General features: G+C 40.3%; 2 protein-coding genes across 3 annotated transcripts in view; both read left to right on the plus strand.

Moving 5' to 3' along the window:
• LOC135281725 (3-phosphoinositide-dependent protein kinase 1) overlaps positions 1–12,683 on the plus strand; it is a 77,719-nt gene extending 65,036 nt beyond the window's left edge. Inside the window, exons 19-24 of the transcript XR_010348262.1 lie at positions 4,310–4,388; positions 4,631–4,714; positions 7,246–7,318; positions 8,927–9,036; positions 9,209–9,288; positions 12,023–12,683. The gene's annotated coding sequence lies outside the window, so the exon portion shown is untranslated. The remainder of the gene's footprint in view (positions 1–4,309; positions 4,389–4,630; positions 4,715–7,245; positions 7,319–8,926; positions 9,037–9,208; positions 9,289–12,022) is intronic.
• Positions 354–12,683, plus strand: UBE2I (ubiquitin conjugating enzyme E2 I). Of its 2 annotated transcripts, none has more exons than XM_064390858.1 (7): positions 354–409; positions 4,310–4,388; positions 4,631–4,714; positions 7,246–7,318; positions 8,927–9,036; positions 9,209–9,288; positions 12,023–12,683. In XM_064390858.1, exons 2-7 carry the CDS (start codon positions 4,323–4,325, stop codon positions 12,084–12,086), a joined length of 477 nt encoding a protein of 158 aa, XP_064246928.1. In that variant the 5' UTR covers positions 354–409; positions 4,310–4,322; the 3' UTR covers positions 12,087–12,683. The 2 variants fall into 2 exon arrangements, with proteins under 2 accessions (XP_064246928.1, XP_064246929.1); XM_064390859.1 differs by lacking the exon at positions 354–409 and adding an exon at positions 669–723.
• Positions 12,684–12,870: the final 187 nt, after the last annotated feature.

Raw genomic sequence — 12,870 nt, forward strand, 5'->3', positions numbered from 1 at the left:
CGCAAGGTATAGCTAGGCAGTGGTTTCTGGACTAAAAATTCAGCAGTTTCATTAATAAAGAGAAGTTCAAGATGAGAATAGAATGTGATTCTTACTCTATTTGCCACTAAAAATGCGTTCTTAGAAACCCAAACAACACCCCTCCCCCAGGAAAGGAAAGGAAACCAAGCCCAACCAAAATAAACCAAACTAACAAAGCAATGGGAAACAAAACCCAGGTCTCAAAGGTGGGTGAGAGCAGCGCGGGATGGAGGCGAACTGAAGGCCACCCTGCGCAGCCGCGGCCCCGCCCCCAAGCGGGCCCGGGGGGCGGGGCTCGGACCGGCGCGAGTGCGGCCCGCCAGACCTGCGCGCGCCCGTCGACGGACCAGGCGTTCTTAAGTCGCAGGCGGCTCCCACAGCGCCGGAGGTAAGGATTGATCCCGCTTTCTGCCGGAGCTGGTGGGAGCGAGAGGCGCGAGGGTAGCCCCGCGTGGAGTTTTTCCTGGTGCTTCGTAGTCAGGCATTGCTGAGGGCGCCTCTGGGTCCTGTGTCGCGGGGTGCGTAAAGCGTGACGATAGGGTCACAGACGGATCGGGCCGAGGGACAGAACAGCGCTTTCGCGCTCCGCGCCAAGGCGAGAGGGAGGGAAACTCCGGAGTGGAGACAAAGCAGCGGGAGCGGGAACATCCGGGTCACTCGCGCGGCCTCGATCCGGGACACGCGCGGCGGCGGCGGCTCTCGGTGAGGCCCGGCCGGGAGTGGGGCCGGGGTGGCCCCGGGGTCGGGGAGCGGACCGAGGCTGGGCCGGGCTGGCGCCCCCCGCCTGCGACGGGACGGGACGGGACGGGACCGGCGGCCGCGGGCGTGCGGGCCTGGCGGCTCCTGCCTTATGTCTGGGCCGGCCGGCGCAGCGCTATCCGCCCGAGGCTCTGAGCGCCCCGCAGCTCTCGGTGGTGGCGGGCGGAGGTCGCCGAGCAGGGCGTGGAAGCGCTCGGCCTGCGCGAGCCGGTCCCGCCCCGCCGGGTGTATGCCCGGGAACGACGGGCGGGCCCGCGGTGCCCCGTGCAGGCCTCGGGCGCTGCCCGGGCCCCTCGCGCGGCCCACGGGACCAGCGGGCCCGCGGTGGCGGGCGGTGCTCGGCCCTGTCCGGTTACTTGGCCGTCGAACACGGCGCCCATCGCCGCTCGGCATCTTCTGTTGTTTAATGTGCGACTCCGGTCGCCGCTCGGCCTCTTCTACCTTTCTCTTGCCGCAAGCAGAGGAGACTTTCTACCCTAGTACAGAGTTAGAATGCTTACGCCGTGGCTTTCTCCACCCTTCTGAAAAATAAAGTTTGTATAGTTCGGGGAAAACTACTTCAATAATAATGTCTTTCTATGTCAGTATTTAACCTGCAAAGTAAAAATGTGAGGCTAGCAACCTTAACGTTTTGGGGTCTTTTTTGTTGCTGCTTGGAATCAATAAGTCATACTGAAAGTTCTTGAACCTCCAAGAGCATATTGTTGACGTATTTACAGAGTTGTTTGTGGCACGGGAACGATTCTTTGCAAGACTTGCATTTTGTGTGTGGAAGTAGGTTGTTTCACTCCATCAGAGGACGTAAATGGGTAAGATACTCTGTAATGGGACACAAAAACTTGCATGTGTGATGGTTTTATTTTGTTCTTTTTCTAAAGTAGGCAGTAACAGCAGCAAAGGCAAGCTACTGAGTAAATTTGGAAGTTTCTGTTAACTTTCTGAGTTGATGGCAGTAAAGGGGACATTATTACCTCTTAATGGCAGGGGCTAATTTGGGGGATTAAACTCAAAATCTGAAGACTGATCTCTTTGAATTTTGTGGCATGTGCAAAAATAGGGTTGAATAAACTTCCTCTGCTGCAGGATTTTTTTTTGTAATGTAGTACATTAATAGATTGGGATATAGAGAATCTATATGGACAGTTTGTTAGCAGAGTGCTTTTGAGGGGATGCTTAACTAATGGGATCTTAGTTTGTGAAATGGGCCTTTAGTTGTCTTGTTTAGTCTTTATTTTCTAATAGACTGATGAGGTTTTAGATACTTGTCTGTTCTTGTCGATGTAACTGAATTCTGTGGGAACCATATATGTGAAGCCTGTCGTCTCTCATACACACTGACATTTTTCAGTGCTTAACTAAGTCAAATGCCTCAAGATTTGGAAAGCTCTCTGTAGAGCATTAGAAAAATCTGTATTGTACTAGGGCACAGTATAGTGTGTAACAAAAGCAAGTAGGATGCATGGTTTGAAAACTCGGGATTTTTTTTTTCAGTTACTTGAAAAGTTACTGGGTTACTGATGTTCTGCAGAAGATCCACTGTTTATTTACCCAGTGAGAAACTGGCATTTCCCTTGAGGTTCATGTCGTAAATAATTGGCTGTTAGCCACTGGAAATGGAACAAATGCATTGGAAAGCATCCTGTAATGTGTCTTCTGCCAGAAAAGGTAGCTGAGTTTGGTGAACTATGTAAGAATATTTGGATGGTTTATAAACAAATATGGTTTTCTCAGCTATGATGGGAAGGTTAGTATTAGTACTGTGGACTACTAGGTACCAAAAGCAGAGCTGAAGTTCTGCTGTATATGCAGTTCATTTACATCTCTTACAATATATTAAAACTTGCTCACAACATATTAAAACTTGCTGCCTGTATAATTTGGTTAAGGGAGATGTTTTTTGTTGTCTTTGGTTTTTTGGTTGGTTTTTTTTTTTTTCAGTTCTACTGGTATCTTTTTTTCAATGGCTCTGCATCTCCTGCTTGTGAACAGACTAAAATCTGTATTCATGTGTACAGGTCCTGCAAGTCTTCTGCTATAATTAAGATACAAGCGTATGGAATACTAGAGGAAAATTGGACTGAATGTAGGAATATTTTTGTGTGTGTGCATGTCCACTGAGTGTGAATTGTCCCTTTTCAAAAGCTTTATCTGACATTAATTTAGTTGCTGCTTTGAAGGTGAATTCGGGAATATGGCCATCTAGTCAAAATGGGCTGAGAAAAGGTTGAAGAACAGATTTAAAATACATATTGTCCTAGGAACTGCATAAATTGCTTAATCTGGTGTTTTTAAAGATCTACAGTTCATATGATTATAATAGTAGTAGCCTGCTTCATTACTTCATATAAGTAATCAGCATATTGAGAGGTTGTGAAATTTTGCATCATTCTTAACCAGTGTATAAGGGTTCGTTTTAATAGAGTGGTAATGCTGCTTTCAGTCACTCTGTGAACTTGTTAAGTGGAAGCACTCTACTATTCTGCTGTCAAAAAGGCTTATGAGGTACATGTCGGGTTGAGAACAAATTGGCCTGACTTCTCCCATTGCCAATTATCAACTCTTATTTAAAATGTGTGGAAGTGCAGTTATAAGAAGGATTAAAAACCTTCATTGGAATTTGAGCATGTAGATGGAGAAACCCTGAGTTTAGATACAGTTTGACAATGAAAAATAAACTCACTTTGAGTACTGTTCTGGGTGAATGGAGAATTGTCCCCTGAATTTGAAAGCACCACTGGTGCAATCATCCTGTTTAGAACTGTTGTTCTGTCATGCAGTAGTGAATGACCTGTGCTCTGCATATTTTTTCTGTAGTCGTGGTCACCATGCTTGGCTATTACTAAGACATTGAAGGTGCAGAAATATTCTTCAGTTTATACTGCAATTTAAAATCTGTCTTGTGGAATGACCTGCTGGCTCTTCCTTAGCTGAGCTCTGTGTTGTTGCTTGTTCCTGCTGTTGTCTAGAAGTTTTATAATGGCATCGCTGCAAAACTGAGGTGACTTTGTGAAATTCTATACCCCTGTTGCTTTTGTGGGGAATACTGGCTTTCAATGGGAATTTACCCAAAAAGTAGCATTTCTTATTCCCATTTGTGAGAAATGGGAGTAATGGAGGTGTTTGCCTACAGAAGAAATTTGCCATACCTCACATTTTGTAGGAAGGATATAAACGGAGTGTGCGTCAGTTGCACAAGTAGGAAGTCTGAGCACTTTTGCCATTACTAATAGTGCTTCTGTTGTCAAGCTGCTGTCAAAGTTTCTTCTAAGATGGGGTTCAAATATAAAGCAATAAGGTAAGGATGGAATTTTGTAGGTCAAGTCCAGTAACTAAGAACTTGAGGGCATGGGGAAACTTGATGTTATTCCTGATGATAAATTCTGCTGGCTGTGCAGAAACATGTGTTTAGGTTATTGACGTGAAAATGAGAGTTCAAAATTACTCTTGTGTGAGCAGGGCTTATAAATGCATCGTGATTGTTTATGCCATAAGTAAAAGTATATGCTAACAGCAATTACTTTTGTTTTAGAGGGACTCTGAATATGTCTGGCATAGCTCTTAGCAGACTTGCACAGGAGAGAAAAGCCTGGAGAAAAGATCATCCATTTGTAAGTATGAAAGCTACCAAATATCTGACTCTGCAATTGTTTCAGTGTTCTGGTGATGATTTTTTCATTACCCTGATAGGATTTTAAAAAAAAATCCTAAAATTAATATTTTTAAATTGAAAAGGGAAAAAAAAAAGTAGTGCAAAAAGAAGTAACTTTGTGTAAAGATAAAATATGTCACAAAGTATTTTAAGTACATCTTTTAAAATTCTCACCATATGTCTTTTTGCCTTTATTCACAGGGATTTGTAGCAGTACCTACAAAAAATCCAGATGGCACAATGAATCTAATGAACTGGGAGTGTGCTATTCCAGGAAAGAAAGGGGTAAGATTTACTGTTCTCCTGATTTCTCATTTATGGTGAAAAGTAACTTAACTTGCTTATGCATTACACTGACAACTAGAAGTGCTGTGGACTAGGAATATTGAACAAAGTATACCGTAAACCTGTTCAACTCCTGGCACTGGGCACCTGAAGAATACAAGTTTTCAGAGGAGTGTTTAAGAGTCTTGTACTGAAGCTGGAGGTTGTCCTCTGCTTCTTCTGAAATACTACTATTAATTATTTGGGGGTTTTAATTCTTTCTTTTGGGTCTTCAGTGTGGGACTTTTTTGCCTTGCCTTTTCTACTGCCTTTTGCCAATTTGCCTAAGTACCCTTATGATCTTGTTTCTTAGATTCTCAGAAGAGTCTGTGTGTAGGCAAAACCTGCAGGCTCTGTGATGCTGTCTTAGTTGAATGCTGGGCATAACATTGTTACAGTTGCAACTTAGTTTCTGGTAGTTGTCTGGGCACAGCATTAGTTAGTTATTAAAGAAGGACCAACAAATATTCTAACACAGTGTAAGGAAAAACTCATCCCCTTGTGTTCTGCCTGAACAAGATTATTTCCCATAACAGTTTATGTACCTTATGGAGGTGGCGCTTTTAAATACTCAGGTAAAATTTATGTGCCGTACAAAATCTTCATTGTATTGCTTTGAAGTTTTGTAAATCACAAAATGGAGCGAACAAGGCCTTAAAGCCAGCTTCGTGTGTAGTAGAAAATGTCACACCCGGAAAAGATCAGTTAGGCTGATGTGATGCCTGCTAATTAAAAAAATTACATTTAACAAGAAGCAGCATGACTTACTCGTCTCTGTCAGACCAAGCAGTTGCTCTCTATTCCCTTTGTATTTGGAGACATCCTATACTGCTGCTGAAACCACCAAAATGCTTTCTTGTCAGCCAGATTAAATATTGAAGTGGTGTTAGTCCTGAGTGGCATACTCTGTTCACTTATTTGACAGCAAATCACTTGTTAACTACCTGAAATTTGACTCAAACATCTGCAATTAGTCCCATAATCCAATATGGTCTCCATGATACTGCGGTCATACTGTTAGCCTTAGCAGGGCTTGAGTGCTATCTTTCACCCATGAGGTATGTTGCGCTATCAGAAGAATGATAAAAAATTTGCCAACTGTTCTATTCTTCTGTGTAATAGGTAGTTTATTCTGTCAAAAAGCTCGTATTTTCTAAAAAGGAACTCCTCTGAGAAGGTATGGAGAATGGATTTTTCTAGTTGTTGACAACTGACTACAGCAGTTTAGAACGAGTTCTTTAAATACACTATAGCAAATATAATAAAACTCATTCACTTCTGGAAATGTGTTATCTTATTAATTCCTAGCATGTTTTTCTTCCTTTTCTAGCTTGAGACTTTGCATAATGAATACCAATGACAAGGGAGTGATTTTTCTCTTTTCATGTGGGTTTTTTGGGTGCTTTGTTTTGGTTTTCATTCAGCTAAAAATCACATAGTTCAGATAAGAAATAATAAATAATTTCCTTCTAAGGTAGTCTTCAAACATAACTGTCTTTCTGTGAGGATAAGATTTAGTCAGTTTTGCTCTTAAGATGTGAGACCATCTTTACTCCAGTTGTTTTAAAAAAATTAACCCAACATTTACTTTCATTGCCATGCATCCATAGCAAGGGCAAGTTACGGAGAAGTAGCAGAGAAATAAATTTTACAGCTATAAGAATCTTTTCTGTATTTCTACACTTCTTAGCAGAACTCATTTTGTCAGAAGACGGGCTTTTTTCTTTGTGTTTTGTATATTTGAGACGGTCTTTTTCTCTTCTGCTAGATGTTTTTTTTTCTTGTTTATATGACCCTTTTGAGTAGTACTGTCTTATTTGGTTTGCTCTATGTCATGGAAACTGCTCCTAGGAGTGCCCTTCCCAGTGCTGGATAGGGATAAAGACCCTCTTAAAATTTCTTGTTATACAGAAAAATGGAATCTGTGAAACTACATTCGACCAAACGCAGACAGGGTTAGTTTAGACTAGTGGATCTCATTAACTGTAGCAGTAGTACAGTTCTGTCTACGTTTTTGGTTCATTTGTGGCTTTATTAGCCAAATTCTCATAAGGTACGAGAGAAGCATTTGCATTCATATGCTTAATGGGTGTATCCATCTCCGATCTTCTCAAACTTCCGTGGGGGTACAACAGTTGCCCCTTCCTCATTGTACATGTATAGTGTAAAATTTCAGAAGTATTCTGTTCTTACATAGTGTGAAAATTTTACTTTTATATGGAATTACTGGTGATGACCCTGACTGTGTTGATGAGTTGGGATCACTTACTAGCTGAAGAAAGAAACCCCTTCCTTTCCTTTTCAGTTTCTTCTATAGGTAGAATAGCTTGCCATAGTCTAGACAGTGTGCTACAGTGCAGGACAGCTATTTTCTGCTGTGTAGCAGAAGAATGTCTTGTGCTTTGCCTGAGAAACTGTATTCTTGGTAAGCTTTTTTCCACAATTTTGACTTTTCCTTGCTGTAACCAAAATTCTACATTAACTCTTGATAGACACCATGGGAAGGAGGCTTATTTAAACTACGGATGCTTTTCAAGGATGACTACCCTTCTTCACCCCCAAAATGTAAGTAAAATTACCACAGGTAATTGAAAATCACTGGTTTGTTAGAACGGTGTTGAATTAATCCATGAGGTTCTTACAAATGGTTATTACTTTCTTACAATTTTGATTGATTTTGTTTTGTTGTTTTTTAAAGACACATTGCTTTTTTCTTTTTTCCCCACCCACTTGCATTTCATCACAGAAGGTTGTGATGAAATCAGCTAACTGCTCGGTATATCAGAATTGGGAGGGGAGGGAGATTGGTGTGTCAGTTCCCTCACAGTTTGCCGAAAACATCACTTGAAATACTCACTACATTATCAGCTGTCCTTGGAGACCAATATGTAGGCACGCTTAGACTAAATCCTTATGTTCTTACTGTTGGTCTTCTACGCTGAGAACTCAGAACACAGGAACTTGGAAAAAAGGACTCTGTAACTCGTACCTTTTAATCAGCTTGTTCTAAAATATGAATCTGTTCTTTATCTGCTACCGTGTATAACTTAGTAGATTTTCAGATACCTAGTCTCCTTAAGTTTTTGAACTTAATTTTCTTTATATCATCTCAAACGTCACCTATTATAGAAACTTGAAAACATCTATTGCATTGCATGGTTTCTTGGTTCTTGAATTGGCTACCTTCTCAAATCAATGACAGTGATTACAAATTGCTCTTTTGACAGCAATTCATCTCCCATCACGTAAGCATATTTCCTGGCTATCCCTTTTGTTTGATACCGCCTGAATACATGTAACACAGGAGCAAACATCTCTTGTAACTGAAAACATTTCACGTTATTTTCTTGAAAAGTACCAGTTTTCACATCCTGACAGCGTTAAAGGAATTGTCATGCCTTAAAGTAAGATGTGTATGTGACTGATAAAACTGCCTACCAGTGCAGCTTCTGAAGTACCACTGAACTTCATAGGGCAGCAAGACTGTTATGTCTTGTGGATATTTGCAATGTCAGATGGATGAGAAAACTGCACTAATCTGTAGATACTTCATGTACTGCAAAAGGAGTGTTCATTACTTTACTGAAGATGTTTACTGTTGCATTTAAGTCCTGTAAAGATTAAAAGCAATGCCAGACTATAGATTGAGTGGCAGAAGGAAAGCTGCACAAGCATTCAGTTGGTCTTGTAATTTAAACTCAGTTCCTTTTGTTCAGTGCATCTTGATTATACATAGGAAAATACGAAACTGAAAAAAATGCTAAGAACCTACGTCTTCCTTATGTGAAACTTTCATTATTTTAAAATGAGAAGAGATGAGTGAAGGGTAGTATTTTTCCTTTACGTAGCAGTATGTAAAACTGAAAAGACAGAATTGTTTTGAAAAGGTCTTTATCGCAAAGCTACTATTAATTCCTTTGTCCATTTCCATTCCTAAACCAAAAGATTGCCAGTCAAAAAGACAGTGCTGGATTGGCTGGATTGATATCACAGATGTGATGGAGTTTGTTTTAGGTGCGGGCTGAGCCGAGAAGAAAACTGGTAATAATAGCTCCAGAAATTGGTGGGGTTTTGTTTGGGGATTTTTGGGTTTTGTTTCCCCTGACTGATCTAACCCAACTCTCTGAACTTCCTCTTAGCACTGTATGCAATTAATTTCTTCTTCTTTATCAGGTAAATTTGAACCACCGTTATTCCATCCAAACGTGTATCCTTCAGGCACTGTGTGTCTCTCCATCTTAGAGGAGGATAAGGACTGGCGGCCAGCAATCACAATTAAACAGGTCATTAGTTATACTTAGACATATTCTTAATGCTTTTGCTTTGCTTGCTTATCTGATACAAATATAAGATGTTCACTGTGTGTACCTAAATTGGTTTCTAAGGGTTTTTCACTGAATCTCAATTAGTAATACCCATAATATATGCCTGTTACTTCTATTCCTTTTTCTATAGATCTTGTTAGGCATACAAGAACTTCTAAATGAACCAAATATTCAAGACCCAGCTCAAGCAGAGGCTTACACAATTTACTGGTAAGTGTCTTTGCAAATGAGTCTGAAAGCTGTCATATTGCTTACAGGTGCCTGTTACTTGTAGTATAACATGCAAATGTTTTTACAAATGACACGGGGAATTTTCTTACCTTCATTATTGTATTCTGTGAATTTGCCTAGATTGTGCTAAACTTGAACAAAATGGTAACTGCGTGGCTGTTAGGCTAGTGGAGCTTTTAATAGCAAAGCAACAGCAATAAGATGTGAAGACTCCTTATATCATTATTTTCATCCTGGTTCTCGCCTAACACAGAGTCTTAAAGGCTTAAAGGCCAGATAGTAACAATGTGGTGTAATGGTGTCGTGACACCAGGAGGAGACCGAATTAGGTGGCAGTTCACATTTGTGAGTACAGGCGTAACTTACTTCTGCCCAGTAGTGCATACCTGTAAAAACTTGTGCCTGAAGGACAAAGGAGAGCTGTGGTCACTGAGGGAACATGGCATCTTGGGAAAACTACATCTTCCAGAAGAGTAGGTTGAAAAGTACAGAATGCCTATAGCTTTAGCAGAATGAAGTTTGCATTGATCAGGAAAGGGGATAATTTGTGAGGTAGAGACTTTTTTTTTGGGTTTCTTTGATTTTGGGTTGGTTTTTTTTTTTTTTTGTCTTAGTCTTAAAAGTTTTCTCACCATTAAAAATGGATATCTATTCTATAATCTTTAAGGAAGCAAAACATTTTAAACAAATGCTTTTGGCACTGGTAGATACTGGTAGTATTATTAGAAATAACAACCAAGGTGGAATTGTGGAATTACAGTTCTGGACGGAAGAGGCCTCCAGGAGAGTGCCAAGTTTGAAAAATAACATTTTATGTGACCATACTTGCAAGCTATGTTAAATGCGTTTTTTTTAATAGAGTCCTAGTGAAAAGGAAACGTAGGGGATGGATAGTGGCTTCACTCAGTGTTATTTTTTTAAAGTGCTTACCGAAGGCTTGGTGGAGTTGAGTGTATATGGAAGACAGTTAAGTGGCCACAGTTGTAGGAGCCAGGAATGATGAAGAAGGCTTCAGTAACGTACTTCTGTACATGTATAGATAGTCTGTGCTTTATTCTTTTTAATCACCTCCCGCGTGCGTGTATGTACAAAACCAGTCTTGGCTAGTCTTGTTTGTGTTTAAAGTGCTTCCAGGGGGGACAAATACCTGTTTTGTTTTAAATATGACAGGATTTTTGTTACTTCAAGTATGTGTAGTCAACCATTTATGCTTTTCATGTCTCTTGGACATGCAGAGTATTTCAGATGGGTTACTATTCTGCAGTCTAAGAGTGTGTCTCTTGCTACTTAGTGAATATCTGGTGGAAGTTAAACAGAGCAGGATTGTGCACGCATCTGTAATGTTGGCATAGTTGATAAATACTGCAGAAGATGCACCATTGTTTACATAGAGGTCTTTTAGTTGTTAAACTTTAAACGAGTTGTTAAATTTTCAAGAATAAACATTCAGAATAGGAATACATATTCTGAGGATTCCTTTGGTACTATTGTTCAGTAACTTCAGCACTCCTAAGGTGCTAGCCTACTTCCTCCTCTTTGCTGTAGACGTTCAGGGTTTACTATGGAAGGCATTCTTCTGTGTGGATTCTGTGGGTGCCAGACTTAACAGCTAGGCTATGTTCTCATGTGGCAGTGCAATATGACTTAGAGGAAAATATGTAGAATAAAGTTTGTAAGTCTCCTCATGAGAAGAGAGTATCTTCAGTCTCTTTGCTAGTAATTGTTCATTGCATATGATCACAATTGGTTTCATTTCTTCCCCCCAGTCTGTCAAGTTCTGAGGATATAATTTGCTGCCTTTTCTTTTTCTTTCACTGCAGCAAGCCTTCATAGTGTGAAGTAAGTTAAATTTACTGCAAAGCTGACTGCAAAATCTAGTCACTCTAAACTATCTCTGGCAGAAGAGTAATGGTTACAAAATTCTGTTTAGCTCAGCTCACACTTCTGAGAGCTAATACAGAATGGACGACTGAATGTGAATGAATGCTTTACTATGCTACTGCTATGCGTTGTTGGCACAAGAACAGAAAACAAAGAACTTGCTCTTTTACGTCTTAAGTCTGAGACTTAGTGACTGGACATAGTTCCCTGATCAGTAGCAACTATACTACACTTAGCTGTGTTGAGCTAGCTTTTTTTCCCCCTGAAGATTAGGATAAACCTAAATCTGTGAATCAGGGTCTGTAGAGATAAAGGCTGAAATTACCACACCATTATCATTCTCCTGTTTCTTAGGAGTGTTTCCCTTCTCTCTCCCTCCAAAGCAGTAAAGATGATAATTTAAAACTATATGAGGTCCACCAACTGTTAGTGAACTGCTCTCCTCGCTTTGTGCTGTTAGGGTACTGGAATTTGTTATTAACGACCTCGGGTCTTAATGTGAGTGGGGAGTACAGAACTTCAGATGAACAAACATTCGGAGGGAATGTTTGCACAGGAGGTACAGTTGGTCTCGAGAAGAGCAGGTGCAAACCTGTTTGAAGAGACTGGTGCAGTACAAAGTAAGTGCAATCATTTGACAACTGGTGATGGAAGTAACTAGTTGAAGAGTACCATACTCATTCAGAAAAGTCTTTAATTTATTGTAGTGTTCTGTGAATTGCTATCAAAAGGGTTTGCCTTCAGCAATGACTTCTGTTTCTCTTCATTATGAAACTAACTCTGTAATACAGCCTCTGATTTCTCCAGCTATAATTACCCTTTCTCTTTTCAGCCAAAACAGAGTGGAATACGAAAAGAGGGTTCGAGCACAAGCCAAGAAGTTTGCACCATCATAAGCATTTGTCATGCAGCATCTTAAAAAGGAAGGGATTGGTTTGGCAAGAACTTGTTTACAAAACTTTTGCAAAATGTAATGTTGCTATGTTCAATTAATATCCACATAAGGGGAGGGGGTTGTATGTGTGCCATTTTCCATATTCGCCAGTTGTATACAGTTCTAAATTTGCTGAATTGCCCCCAGTTTTTTCATACAGGGTCTCTTCCTTCAGTCTTTTGTATTTTTGATTGTTATGTAAAACTTGCTTTTATTTTAATATTGATGTCAGTATTTCAACTGCTGTAAAATTATAAACTTTTATACTTCTATAAATTCACTAGTATCTCTAGTTACTTTGCTATCTGATGCAGGCATGCTTTAAAATGTTAGAACTATATTTAGCCTCTAGCTGGCTGTATGAAAAAAAATCATGCCCTCCACCCCCTTCCCTCCCTGAATTTGTTTTTTTCTATCTTTCAGAAACTAGGTTGTTATTGCTTAAGAAAGCCTCTGAGATCCAAAGTTAGCCAGCATCCTTATTCTGCATCACTTTCTTTGTGTTTATATGGCATTCTGTCTGTGTTGCTGTTTAGAGTAAATAAACTGTTTATATAAAGGGCTTTGTTTCATTTATCTTCATTAAAATTATTAAAAACCTGCCATTTAAATGGCTCTAAACACCATTCAGTGCAAGTTCTGTTTTTAAGGCCTGTGATGCTGCATTTGCCTTTGATTTAGATGTTGCCTTCATTTGTTTTGCCTGTCCCTGACTTGGAGCATGTATGTGGCTCATCCTTGGGCCA

Source organism: Passer domesticus, chromosome 15 (assembly GCF_036417665.1).
Source record: "Passer domesticus isolate bPasDom1 chromosome 15, bPasDom1.hap1, whole genome shotgun sequence".
Classification (NCBI taxonomy): domain Eukaryota; kingdom Metazoa; phylum Chordata; class Aves; order Passeriformes; family Passeridae; genus Passer; species Passer domesticus.